Genomic DNA, 14,991 nt, shown 5'->3' with positions numbered 1-14,991 from the left:
TAAATAGTGCACTACCTCAAAGTTTCCATCACTCTGGTTTCTACTGTCTGAACTCAGATGGTACAAACCTGGTTTCTTTGATTAAAGCAAACAGACCAAAATATTCGGAATACTGGTAAACAAAAGGAGCAGTTTGGTACACAAGACTCACAGGAGAAATTTCAGCTAACAACACTTCCTCATGAAGATCTTATGAGACTCCAACAATATGTCCTGGAATCAAATGTAGGTAACACAGGAATCATTCAGTTATGGAGACGCTCTACCACCATCGCTAACCACCACCGGTGTGTAGGTGTCTGCAGATGCTGGATCCGATAGCAATAACTGGGCAGCAGGACCTATAGAGATGTTAATGGTAACAGTGCAGAGTCCCTTGATCTGAAAATGCTTCCTATTCTGACCTATTCTTCGAATCATGGGGTTTCTTACACCTTCTGGAGTGCCATCCCTCCTCACAGGTCTAAGGGGATTCTCCAGGCATGTTTCCAATTTTTCCTTCTGTGTATGAGAAGACAATAACTTGTCTGTTCCTCAGATAATGCCAAAGGGCCTTTGGGACAGGGGCTACAGCCATAAGGTTTTGATTGCTTATCCCAAGGATACTTAGATTTTGATTTAAGACTGCATCGGAACTGACACTGAATCCTAGAAAAACTCAAGAGTCAGATTGCCAAACCTGAGGATCAGAAGAAACTGGTACCAATGGAAGCTAAACCTGACACTGTCCAAATCCAATGATCCCTTGCCAAAGAAACCACTTTAAATAACAGTCTCTTTACACATCAACAACAGTATCCTGCACATACAGACATGCTGTCCAAGATGATGCTCTGCCTAAGACACAAAAGACACTGAGGATGATAGTTTGCTACAGACATTTTTGCACTGCATGATACACAATTAAAACCAGGCTATTTGTCAGTCTCAGACATGCCTGAAATATCAAAGGGAACAATGAACAATACAATGGGACTTAACTAGCAGAGTCAATGTGAAACCAACCCAAGTGGCCAAAATCAGATAAAGTCCTGCAGACCCAAAACAGCATAGAGTTGGAGTCAGCATAGGATGTCTCTCTCAAATGCCTACAACAACTCAATCCCAATAGGAGAACAGTGCACACTAAAAACTTTTCTAAATTAAGTACAAACTATTTACTATGGGGGGGAGGAAATATTTTAAAAGCAGGAAAACAGAATTCTTAAGAGACAACGCAGGGAAACTCCAGGCATACGTAAATGGCTTCAAATACTTGTGGCTGATTGGAAAAGAAGGAATTGAGAGGGATGGAATCATGCTCCCTTTTTATAACCACATATTGAGTGTTTACATTTGCAAGGAGGCATTCATATTCTCTAAAAGGGAACTGTTTTTCAACATGATTCCCGTCTTGCAATACTGATGGAATAGTGCAAATCCCAACAGGAGAAATCTACAGAGGTAATTTTCAAAAAAACTTCAGACAAATACTCTCATGTCTCCAAATTTTAAAAAATTTGTACCACTACAATATTCAGGGCTACCTACTTTAGCAGTGTTATTTTGGAATTCAAAAAGATGTACATTAATTTTCACTCTCTCACTAACTACTGGTAGATGGTGTTTTCCTGTGCCTTATATTACCTACCCTGCCCCAAAAAAATTCATTGTAGGAATGTAGGATTTGCCATGCCAGATCAGAGCATAAGTCCAGAATCCTGCTCCTAGATGCTACTGTATTACAAATTAATAATCATCACATTGGAAACCTATGCAGTATTTCACATCTCTGAAAAAAGGGAAGCAAAATGGCAACCTAGTTTTTTTGTTTATTAACTAAGCAACAGAACATATGTTTAAACCCAAGGAGATGACACTGAACGATGGATTGTTAAATCACCATACAGTGTCCAAGGACTGTAGGACCTAAAGTACAGCATGTGAAATCAACCCCTTGTTCCACAACCCCTAATAAAACCTAGTTACAATAGATCTGAATTAAAGACACAGTTCCAGCCTCAGCTCTATTTATCATTTCTTTTTTTAGTTTAAATTAGACCTTACGAGAGCAAAGTTTTTTGCTGTTTAATTTCTCTCTCCCCCTACCGTTTCTTTGACGGTTATACAGTAGTACTTAAAAACTAGCTGACGTGTATACACAAAGAGCAAACCTGTTTCAATTATTTGACTGTCACTCTCAGCTTCCATTCATTTCAAAATATGGCCAAAAGTTAAACAGCTCTAAAGGAATCCCTTCCTTGTGTGTAAATATGTAATATCTACTCTCTTTCAAAAGATTTCATAACAACCCACTGTCCTGGCTGATGATTCTCTTCCCAATAAAAGGGGTTTACTTCTCTATGGCCCAAAGTGAGCTATTTTTTATTTACTGCTTGCCATATTTACCCAATACGGCCTTGGTCCTGTAAACATATATGCATGCAAGTAACTTCACGTACGCAAATAGTCCCACTGTACTTAATGGGACTATTCACATTTGCAAAATTATCATACATATAAGTGTTCGCAAGTTCAGGATAAAGGCCATAGGGCCTCCTTACAACAGCTATTTCTAACTACAGCTGGTCAGAACTTTTTCAGGAAAATGAAATTTCATAGAAATATGCATATTTTGTCAGAGCTGAAAACTGTCACAGAGACATATTAGTTTGGATGACATTTTTGTCAAGAAAGGTTTTGAGATCCCACATTCTCTGGTCACTTCTGACATTAGAGACAGGTAATGATAGAATCACAGAACTGGAAGAGACCTCGAGAGGTCATCTAGTCTAGTCCCCTGCACTCATGTCAGGACTAAGTATTATCCAGACCATCCCTGACAGATGTTTGTCTAACCTGCTCTTAAAAATCTCCAAAGGTGGAGATTCCACAACCTCCCTAAGCAATTTATTCCAGTGCTTAACCATTCTGATAGTTAGGAACTTTTTCCTAATGTCCAACCTAAACCTCCCTTGCTGCAATTTAAGCCCATTGCTTCTTGTCCTATCCTCAGAGGTTAAGAACAACAATTTTTCTCCCTCCTCCTTGTAACAACCTTTTATGTACTTGAAAACTGTCATCATGTCCCTTCTCAGTCTTCTCTTCTCCAAACTAACCCTCTGCCCAGTTTTTTCAATCTTCCCTCATAGGTCATGTTTTCAAGACCTTTAATCATTTTTCTTGCTCTTCTCTGGACTTCTCCAATTTGTCCACATCTTTCCTGAAATGTGGCACCCAGAACTGGACACAATACTCCAGCTGAGGCCTACTCAGCGCGGGGTAGAGCGGAAGAATTACTTCTCGTGTCTTGCTTACAACACTCCTGCTGATACACCCCAGAATGTTGTTCACTTTTTTTGCAACAGTGATACAGTGAGACACAAATTGAAAAGCTCAGTTTGTCAATCCAAAACCCACCATTTTGACACAATTCCACTTCATAAAAACATCTGAAAGGTTTTGTTTTCATTCCCAGTGGAACAAAAATAAATTTCAAAACATTAACGTTACTGCAAAAGAGAATTATTGCCCTCCGGATAGCTGTACTTCTAACCAAAGCTTCCTGTAAACTATGTGGCTGTGCAGCAGCCTATTTAGCGCTGCGCAGGTGCTCAGTGTACCAGCCGGGGAAAGGGGCGCCCCTCTCCCAGCCCCCAACCTGCCTCGTCCAGGGCACCCCTCCACTGGCCTTGACTCTGCTGTGGCCCAGCCTGGCCCCAGGCCTGGTAGGAGTGCTCCTCCCACGGCATGAACCCAGACTTGCTGGGGTGAGGCAAGGGGCGCTATCCTGCAGCCCCAGAGCTGCTGCTGCAGGGAGAGAGGTGCCTCTCCCCCGAGTCCAGGTGCTCCTGCAGGGAGAGAGAGCTGGGGGCAGTCCTCTCTCCCCACCGTAGCCCCGGAGCACCCTCCTGCACCCCAAACCCCTCATCCTTGGCTCCACCCCAGAGCCTGCACACCAGCCAGAGCCCTCCCACCCCTGCACCCAACCCTCTGCCCTAGCCCTGAGTCCCTCATCCCCAGCCCTACCCCAGAGCCCGCACCCCCAGCTGGAGCCCTCACACCATTGCACCCCAACCCTCTGCCCCAGCCCTGATCCTCTCATCCCCAGCCCCACCCCAGACCCCCAGCCAGAGCCCTCACACCCCTGCACCCCAACCCTCTGCCCCAGCCCTGAGCCCCCTCACACATCACCTCCATATTGGTGCACCTAACAAAATTAATTCCACACATGGGTGGGAAAAATTAGAGGGAACACTGCTTCTAACTCTTGGTCACAAAGTGCATCGGGGTGCTTTGCAGGGCTGGTATAAACAGTTCGGTTGATAAACCCTTCCTTAATAGTTAAAGTTTTGAATGGCTAATGTGGAGGTAATTACTATTAATCAGCAAATAATGACCTTACAGAGCAGAGAAGGGTCAGAAATAAACAAACAAAACCATCGTTCTATACTTGCACAGGTTATAGCATAAAACATTTTAGTCAGGGCCTGTGCACACTATATTAAAAACTAATGTTGCACGAAGCTGAAACAATATCACTCCGTTACTAGGAAAACCATCATACATATTCTTACCGCAAGCCTTACAAGCAGTAGCACAAATCTCTTCTGCAATATATTCGCCAGCTGGAAACTGAAGATAATCTCCTTCGGTCTTCTCCGGGGAATGATAAAGGTAAACCTGAAGCACTGGCTCTGTCTGCTTGGGAGCATTGGTATTCCCATGGATGTCACCATTTTGGTGTAGAGTAGAAGTTGCTGTTCCTTCCATCTCTGTCATTGTAAGGCAGGCCATCTTTTCATTGTGTTTAGAGCATTTGTCTAAAAGAGAAAAAACAGAAGGTTATTTGCTGGCTTTAAAAAGCCAGGAAAACTGAAAGAGCTACACAAGATCTGGTATCTCCCATATTTACATGGCAATAATTCGTAAACTTGTTACAATTTCCTACATAAATATACAGATTTTAATAAAAACAAAACTGGGATGCTTTTCACTGGTAACATCAACATTTTGAAGCACAGAAGCCTTGAATTATAGTACTGAGTTAGGACTGCATAATTTCTCAGGCAGTTTAGCAAAACGTGAGTTCCTCTACAATTTACAATGCAGTTCTACTCTGAAAAGTTTCAGAGCAGCAGCCGTGTTAGTCTGTATCGGCAAAAAGAACAGGAGGACTTGTGGCACCTTAGAGACTAACAAATTTATTAGAGCCTAAGCTTCCGTGAAAAGTGACTCTGCATGGGAAAAACAAAAAGGCTTTGTAAAGTTCCATGATTATTGCCTCTCAATGAATTCCAAAACAAAATATGTTCATGTTAAAAGTAAAAATCAGGCTTCTTAATTGTCAGCCCTACAAACTCAGAGCTTCTACAGGCCAAATTAGTCCCTCTGTTACACCTGTGCAACCCTGTTATCCCCTCAGTGACAGGTCAGAGGTTGAGCTGATGATGTGTAAGAAGGAATATCAGCTGAGTCACATTTCGGCCAACTCAGAAAAGAATCCCTGTTCAGTTGTGTTTTAGCCCAATCTAGAACAGTTACATTTCTTCTGTAAGAGAAAGCTTAGAATACAATTTTAAGTAGAAAGACTTCAGTTTTCAGCAAATGCGTCTATTCTCCTAGCATTTCCTGAAGTGCCAATTTATTCTAAAATACATGACAGGAAATAAAGGTAAAAACAATGTCTAGAAGCACTGTACGAACTAGACTCAAATATTATGCCAATATTTTAAGAAGGGGCTCCGTCAAACATTCTGCTCCCAGATCAATCACATGTACCAGTGTGCATGTCCTCACAGAGAAGACCAACGAAGAAATTGTATTCCCATTTATCCAAAAATGCTCTCTCATAACCATAATTAAGGAAGGAGAGAAAATGACTTGGCACACAACCCAATAGCTTATAGGATATGCACTTTAATGCTAAAACTGAAACTGAAAAAATAAACTGAGAACAATGACAGTATAGCACACTGTCCGACTAATATAATTTGAAGGTCGGTGGGGTGGGGTGGGGTATAGAGGAGGCAATGAAAACATCTACTCCCTTCAAAAAAAAAGTCTGTTCTTCTGTAGTATTTTTTAATCATTCTCAGGACTAAGTCATCTCTGGCAGGAATGGTTTAGCTGGATCCAGAGGGGGTGAACTCCATCAGAAGCAGTGAAATCACTCAAAACCTCTCAATTTGGTGATGGAATTTTTAAAATGCACCCAAGAGCACATGACTGACTAGGCTAAGACTGTCTTTGTTCTCATATGAAACGATCATGAATTTTTCAGTATAATCAAAACTTATAAGATATATAGATACTGGTAAAACCCTCTAAAGTTTGCTTATATAAAACCACTTGGTCTCATTCAGCACTTGCTTTTTGTTATAAAGAATATTTACAACCAAACGCTGAATCATAAAAATGTACTGTACAAGTAGTAGATTTCTAACAATATTTTATTGTGTAATTAACAAGAAGCTATTGTTTTACTAGAAGTCAAGTCTGGACACACACATTAGATTGGTTTCAGAGCAACAGCCGTGTTAGTCTGTATTCGCAAAAAGAACAGGAGGACTGGTGGCACCTTAGAGACTAACACATTTATTTGAGCATGAGCTTTCGTGAGCTACAGCTCACTTCATCGGATGCATACTGTGGAAACTGCAGAAGACATTATATACACAGAGACCATGAAACAATACCTCCTCCCACCCCACTCTCCTGCTGGTAATAGCTTATCTCAAGTGATCATCAAGTTGGGCCATTTCCTGCACAAATCCAGGTTCTCTCACCCTCCGCCCCCCCAAGCACAAACTCACTCTCCTGCTGGTAATAGCCTATCCAAAGTGACCACTCTCCTTACAACGTGCATGAAAATCAAGGTGGGCCATTTCCAGCACAAATACAGGTTTTCTCACCCCCCGCCCCCCCAACACACACACACAAACTCACTCTCCTGCTGGCAATACCTCATCCAAACTGACCACTCTCCCCACAATGTGCATGACAATCAAGGTGGGCCATTTCCAGCATAAGTCCAAGTTTAACCAGAACATCTGGGGGGGGGGGGGGGGAGGAAAAAACAAGGGGAAATAGGCTACCTTGCATAATGACTTAGCCACTCCCAGTCTCTATTTAAGCCTAAATTAATAGTATCCAATTTGCAAATGAATTCCAATTCAGCAGTTTCTCGCTGGAGTCTGGATTTGAAGTTTTTTGTTGTAAGATAGCGACCTTCATGTCTGTGATTGCGTGACCAGAGAGATTGAAGTGTTCTCCGACTGGTTTATGAATGTTATAATTCTTGACATCTGATTTGTGTCCATTTATTCTTTTACGTAGAGACTGTCCAGTCTGACCAATGTACATGGCAGAGGGGCATTGCTGGCACATGATGGCATATATCACATTGGTGGATGTGCAGGTGAACGAGCCTCTGATAGTGTGGCTGATGTTATTAGGCCCTGTGATGGTGTCCCCTGAATAGATATGTGGGCACAGTTGGCAACGGGCTTTGTTGCAAGGATAGGTTCCTGGGTTAGTGGTTCTGTTGTGTGGTATGTGGTTGCTGGTGAGTATTTGCTTCAGGCTGGGGGGCTGTCTGTAGGCAAGGACTGGCCTGTCTCCCAAGATTTGAGAGAGTGTTGGGTCATCCTTCAGGATACGTTGTAGATCCTTAATAATGCGTTGGAGGGGTTTTAGTTGGGGGCTGAAGGTGACGGCTAGTGGCGTTCTGTTATTTTCTTTGTTAGGCCTGTCCTGTAGTAGGTGACTTCTGGGAACTCTTCTGGCTCTATCAATCTGTTTCTTCACTTCCGCAGGTGGGTATTGTAGTTGTAAGAATGCTTGATAGAGATCTTGTAGGTGTTTGTCTCTGTCTGAGGGGTTGGAGCAAATGCGGTTGTATCGCAGAGCTTGGCTGTAGACGATGGATGGTGTGGTGTGGTCAGGGTGAAAGCTGGAGGCATGTAGGTAGGAATAGCAGTCAGTAGGTTTCTGGTATAGGGTGGTGTTTATGTGACCACTGTTTATTAGCACTGTAGTGTCCAGGAAGTGGATCTCTTGTGTGGACTGGACCAAGCTGAGGTTGATGGTGGGATGGAAATTGTTGAAATCATGGTGGAATTCCTCAAGGGCTTCTTTTCCAGGGGTCCAGATGATGAAGATGTCATCAATATAGCGCAAGTAGAGTAGGGGCGTTAGGGGACGAGAGCTGAGGAAGCGTTGTTCTAAGTCAGCCATAAAAATGTTGGCATACTGTGGGGCCATGCAGGTACCCATAGCAGTGCCGCTGATCTGAAGGTATACATTGTCCCCAAATGTAAAATAGTTATGGGTAAGGACAAAGTCACAAAGTTCAGCCACCAGGTTAGCCGTGACATTATCGGGGATAGTGTTCTTGACCGCTTTTAGTCCATCTTTGTGTGGAATGTTGGTGTAGAGGGCTTCTATATCCATAGTGGCCAGGATGGTGTTATCAGGAAGATCACCGATGGATTGTAGTTTCCTCAGGAAGTCAGTGGTGTCTCGAAGGTAGCTGGGATTGCTGGTAGCGTAGGGCCTGAGGAGGGAGTCTACATAGTCAGACAATCCTGCTGTCAGGGTGCCAATGCCTGAGATGATGGGGCGCCCAGGATTTCCAGGTTTATGGATCTTGGGTAGTAGATAGAATATCCCAGGTCGGGGTTCCAGAGGTGTGTCTGTGCGGATTTGATCTTGTGCTTTTTCAGGGAGTTTCTTGAGCAAATGCTGTAGTTGCTTTTGGTAACTCTCAGTGGGATCATAGGGTAATGGCTTGTAGAAAGTGGTGTTGGAGAGCTGCCGAGCAGCCTCTTGTTCATATTCCGACCTATTCATGATGACAACAGCACCTCCTTTGTCAGCCTTTTTGATTATGATGTCAGAGTTGTTTCTGAGGCTGTGGATGGCATTGTGTTCCACACGGCTGAGGTTATGGGGCAAGTGATGCTGCTTTTCCACAATTTCAGCCTGTGCACGTCGGCGGAAGCACTCTATGTAGAAGTCCAGTCTGCTGTTTCGACCTTCAGGAGGAGTTCACCTAGAATCCTTCTTTTTGTAATGTTGGTAGGGAGGCCTCTGTGGATTAGTATGTTGTTCAGAGATATTTTGGAAATATTCCTTGAGTCGGAGACGTCGAAAATAGGATTCTAGGTCACCACATAACTGTATCATGTTCGTGGGGGTGGAGGGGCAGAAGGAGAGGCCCCGAGATAGGACAGCTGCTTCTGCTGGGCTGAGAGTATAGTTGGATAGGTTAACAATATTGCTGGGTGGGTTGAGGGAACCATTGCTGTGGCCCCTTGTAGCATGTAGTAGTTTAGAAAGTTTAGTGTCCTTTTTCTTTTGTAGAGAAGCAAAGTGTGCGTTGTAAATGGCTTGTCTAGTTTTAGTAAAATCCAGCCACGAGGAAGTTTGTGTGGAAGGTTGGTTTTTTATGAGAGTATCCATTTTTGAGAGCTCATTCTTAATCTTTCCCTGTTTGCTGTAGAGGATGTTGATCAGGTGGTTCCGCAGTTTCTTTGAGAGCGTGTGGCACAAGCTGTCAGCATAGTCTGTGTGGTATGTAGATTGTAATGGATTTTTTACCTTCAGTCCTTTTGTCATAAACGGCAATCTATTTATTTTCTTAGACTTGATGAACTATATTATTGTTTCATAAAAGAATCTTCTGGAATGCTACTCTTTGTGTAGTCAGACCAAAATTCCTTCTCTCTATTGCTTGAGATTTTTCAATATACATCAAATTGCTATTTAAAATGTTGATTTCCACCCATTTACAACGTGATCCGATTTAATATACCTACCAAAGTACTGCAAAGCATTTTTTTTAATGCAGTAGGTTAATTAACATGGGCAAAAGACCATTTTGATGACAATTCTGAAATAAGATCTACAACACTAAGAAATCAGAGATCGCTTTTATTATATTAAAATAAAACTAGTACACAGAATCAGTGTTTCACAGCAACTGTAGGCTGTTTCTCTAGGTGCAAGTGTAACCCACTGTGGGTTATGCATCCTCCCTCTGTGTCTGATCAATAGAGCATACCGGACTGTTAAAGCTCTGACCTACAGAGCCTGGCTCTTTAGCTCAAACTGTAGATGCTTGTGCTTTTTTCAGCTCTGGAGTTTCCTGGTTCTGTTCCTGGTATGTCAGTCAAGGCAATGGCTGTCACACAAGGAGTGGCACTTATATAGAAGTGTTCAAGTAGAAACAGCCATATTCGTTTTAGGCACACAAGAAAGCCATTTTTCCTAAAAAAAAAAAAAAAAAACTACCTGAAGTGTATCCGCCTATAGCACCATGCCAAAAGCCTTTCAATGGCATAAAGATTGCAGTTTTTGTTAACAACATATAGGTCTGTCATTGCTTTCTGTGGCAAGCCAGTTGCTCCTACAAAACTTTACCCAAGTAGCTTTAATCTGCTGATGAAGTCTGGAGCCCTCCCTTCACTGCAACAATAATTCCTCTAAATAGTTATTACTTTAGTAGAGAAACTCAGGCTTCTGCCCAAAATAAACACTGACTTCCTCTTCTCTGAGTTGTCAGGTCCTTCCATGTTAATCACTTTACAAGAAATAGCATTGTTTCCATTTAACCTCCTCTTCCTCTTATGCAAAAAAATGAAAACTTGGCAGTGGTAACAAAAGTAGGTGAAAACAATTCCAGAGGTGCGATTTTTACATTGTGGGTGTCTCTTAAATTATGCTATTTTCTAGTTTCAACTCTTCTATTAACCTGAAATCAGAGGTGAAAGTGAGCCGATCCGGTCTGGTCCGTCGTACCGGTAAGAGTTGGTACACAACGTTCCAGCAGTGCCAGAGCCCCGGGCCCTTTAAATCGCCAGAGTCCTGGGGTAGCAGCGGCGGAGATTTAAAAGGGCCCGGGGCTCCCAGCTGCTGCTACTGCTACCCCAGGGCTCCGGCTGCTGGCGCAGTAGGGCGGCCAGGAGCCCCAGGGTAGTGGTAGTGGCAGCCGGGAGCCCTGGGCCCTTTAAATTGCTGTCAAAGCCCTGGGGTAGCAGCAGCGGCTGGGAGCCCCGAGCCCTTTAAATCGCAGCCGGAGCACCCGGCAGCGTGGACTGGGCAGCACTGAAGGGCTGGCTGGCTGGAGGAGTCTGGCCCCAGCCCTGCCCCTTCTGCCTGAGGCCCCGCCCCTTCCGGTTGAGGACCCCCGCCGCCCTGCGTACCGATAAGTCCCTAAAGTTACTTTCACCCCTGCCTGAAATGCTTATGAAGCAACCAGGTGAAAGCAAATACTACAGTCTCTCTGAATCAGTTTATTCACCACAAAGTCTGTTCAGGCCCCAATCCTGCAAAAACATGAAAGCACACACCAGCAGTCCTACTGAAGTCATAAAGCACACACATAAGTGTTTGGAGGATCAGGGCCTGAAAGTGCCATTCATATTAAATTGTTTTCATCTGTATTCTGTCTGCTCGTTTTACAGCTGATTCACCAACTCTGTTACCTTCATTCCTTGCTCTATTTTAAAAGCTGTTCATCTGCATAATCCCGAGCAAATGAGATTATAGCCTAGCACCAAATTAAAAATGTGACATGGCAAGAAATTTTCATTGCTCCATTTTTTAGTTGGCCAAAAGCCCAAGTTACATTTTAAGCATCCCAATATTAATAGCAATTTGGGAGGGAGGGGAGACATTAGCTTCCCTTCTAGTAAAACAGATTTGCTTTGACTACAGTCTTTAAATATGTGCAAAATACAGAAATTCTTAAAAATTACATGGTGGGAATTAGTGTATCTTTTGTAAATTATATTATATGGTGCTATCATATTACAGCTAGAGTTGACTTTTCCACCGTGGTACCTTCCATCATCGTGCAAATACTTAAAGCCCTGCATGGATACAAAATGTATATCCACAGATGTGGATATAAAGCGAATATCCGCAGAGCTCTACCAGGAAGCAGAAGCGACAGCAACAGCATGTCGGGCCGCTGCTTGCAGGAGCCAGCACCCAGCCCGGGCAGCTCCTCTGGCGTGACTGTTATGCGCCCTGCCCCCAATCCCTGCCACTAGGGTGGGCACCCGGCTCATCGGCAGCTGTCCCTCATCACGTTAATGTGCGCAAGCAGCTCGCATGCTCCCGGGCAGAAGTCCCTTTCACACAGCAGTGTGCGTCTCTCCTGCCCAGTAGCTCCATGGATATCCGCTTTATATCTGCAGATATAAATTTTGTATCCACACGGGGCTCTACATATACTCGGCTGTCAAACTGGAGCATGCTGATCAGGCATACGTGCAGCTGAATGTAACATCTGCCATGTAATCAAAAAACTTAGCAAAATTCAGAAACAGAATGGACATTTGTAGGGATAACAAGAATACCCAGAGTTACAATAGTGGAGGCTAACCAATTTTGGAAGAGACAGTTAAGCTCATAAATCAGGGTTTTAACCAATCTCTAACTACTTGGGAGCAGGAGGTTCTCACACTTCCTCAGAAGCATCTGGTGCTGGCCACTATCAGAGATAGGTTACTGGACTAGACGGACTCTGGGTCTGATCCGGTATGGCAATACCAATGATCCTAAGCAGAATGATATCTGACTGCAAGCATTTGATGGATCAGAGTTGTCATTCTTCATGATGATCAAATAATATTACTATGTGCACCCACCATATGATCAGTGCGCACACACAATTCCTCTTCTACCCTTCATCAGAGCTGATTTTAGTTGCCACATGGATGTTAGATTGGAATGGTTCACCTGCTTGTCCATACTCATGCAAGGAAGAAACTGGTTATTTAAAAGACAAATGTCATTTCTATTCACTTTCAGCAAAGCCAACAGTAGGCTTAATGCCTGTATATTTAAAGGAGTGAGAAAGGAAAAGTAATTTACAGTCAGGGGAAACCCTGGATTCTGATGAACTTCCAGTTATACAAACAATTCTCATATGAACTTACTACTCCCTGACTGGCCACGTTAAATCATACTTTTCAACAAAAAACATTACCATTACAATAGCCTCCAAACGAAGCCGCTATTACTATTCTGAGTAATCACAACAGAGATTTCTCTAACTGTGCATTTTACAAGCCAAGGTGTTCTGCTGAACTCAGACCTAAAAATCCTTGCTAAAACGCTTGTGCTGAATCTTCAGTGCACTTCACCAGGGCAGCACAAAGAGGATTTAAAGGGAGCTTAAACAGTCCTCAGGCATCTCTAACTTGTGCCATGGGCTAAACTTGCCCTATAATGCCCCCTGGATAGAACGGACAGAAAGCTGTCTCTGCCTGCTCCATTCCAGGCATGCCAAGCTCTGCCCTGGTGCACATGAAGATCTGCCCTCTTGCCTACAGAACAGCACAAGTAGTTTCTAGTCTGATTTAAGGTTAAAATCAGGATTGTGTCTGGTAATTCAAATATAAACCATCCTTACCCATTCTTCAAAACATATTGTATGTTTCACAGGGATTTTAGATTAAAACATTTGTTTTTGAGGTGACACGACAAGGGAAAACTGTGTCTTTTCTTGCTTCTTTGCAATGTATTATAAGTATAAAGCCTTTTTTAAACTGTGGGAATTTAGGTCTTTTCTTCCCTGCTTTACAGGAAAATCTCCATAGACTACAGGAGATTTAGTAGGATAATAACACAAGATAAACCATGTACGTAAAACCCGATTAACTTAGAAGGGCAGAAATTTTTAGTCAAATGTTTAAAACTATGTTTTTATTTTGTTTTTGTCAACATCTATTCAGCTTGAATGCCCACCAAATAACTAAAAGAAGAGATCAGGGTTCAGGATTCAGTATCACACTATTTCAATTAAAGGTGAAGAACACTACCAACCCACATCACTGAGGCCCCTCCAGTGAGACCTCAAGCAAAACAAGGATTACAGGTTTGACATTCCTGACAGCTATAAAGTAAAATACGAGCAGGAAAACAAAAATAAAAAACACTTTCAGACCTGCTTTATAATTCATAAAAATACAAACTAAAGAAAAAAAGAAAAACCTCCCATTTTTTCCCCTTCGGAGGTCATCTTTAACTGATGCAGAAAAAGCATTTGACCCTCTGGATCATTTGCCTTTGGTATATCTTCGACAACCTAATGGTGAACATGCATACTTTGGTGTCTCAACATTCCAACTTTCTCTCACTACAAAAGTTTCATGGACTTAGAGTACCTTTTAGCACGTGAAAAACCTGTATACAAAACATGAGCAACACCAGGGGATTCCTTTTACTGAGTTAATCACAAGACACTCACTTGCTGCTGGTATATCAGGTACTCATTGTGTTGCTCATGTTTTTCTGTATTTGTCAGAAAATAAAGATCTGTATTTTACATTAAATGTTTGCCACATTATCACAAATACTTATTCTAATTTTTTTTAAAAAAAAGAAAGAAAGATGGTTGGACAGAATTACTGAAAGAGAGGAAAAACAGAAGAAAAAGCATTTTAAAACAACAAACATATCAATGCACTTTACACGTAGTATGTTCCGACAACCAAAATATTCACTCCCACTTCATTTTACACCAAAACCTCCCTTTGCTACATTTGGAAGGTTAACATCACAGGCCCTGTAGTGTATAAGATTAGAATACGACATTTCAGTCAAGTCTATACTGGCCCTTTTTGCATAATATTTTTGCAGCCTTCTGTAGCATCCCTTTTGGGATAATCTTACTCCTGAGGGAGCCACGGAGAGTAGCCAGTGCATAACTAAACATTTAAGTCTTGTGTAGCAATACAAATTGTTCATCAAAAGTGAAACATTTCCTCTTGCAACCTATTGCTCCTCCCCTTCCTCCAAGCAGGATGAGTAAGACAGAACAAACAAAAGGGAGAACACAGAGGGAAGTCGGAGTTGGAGGGAACAGAGAGGCAGAGCTCAGAAAGAAATTTCTGCAGCCTTTTGCTTTGGATGGCCCTCCAGCCAGATCTCTCTCCTTTAGGGCAGGAGTGGGGGGGAAAAAAGGTAAAGGTTGGGAAGGGTTCCATAGACACAGCA

The 14,991-nt window shown here is 42.7% G+C and overlaps 1 protein-coding gene across 2 annotated transcripts in view; it reads right to left on the bottom strand.

The window, feature by feature from the left end:
• Positions 1-14,991, bottom strand: part of JAK2 (Janus kinase 2) — a 164,026-nt gene that overhangs the window by 95,129 nt on the left and 53,906 nt on the right. Inside the window, exon 2 of one of the 2 annotated variants that reach the window (XM_074953318.1) lies at positions 4,557-4,802. In XM_074953318.1, the coding sequence (XP_074809419.1) occupies positions 4,557-4,776 (220 nt within the window). In that variant the 5' untranslated portion in view covers positions 4,777-4,802. Of the gene's footprint in view, positions 1-4,556; positions 4,803-14,991 lie in introns of those variants that run through there. The other variant, XM_074953319.1, reaches the window with a different exon arrangement.

This window comes from Natator depressus, chromosome 5, assembly GCF_965152275.1.
Source record: "Natator depressus isolate rNatDep1 chromosome 5, rNatDep2.hap1, whole genome shotgun sequence".
Taxonomy (NCBI): Eukaryota; Metazoa; Chordata; order Testudines; family Cheloniidae; genus Natator; species Natator depressus.
This window is presented reverse-complemented; position numbering and strand designations above follow the sequence as displayed.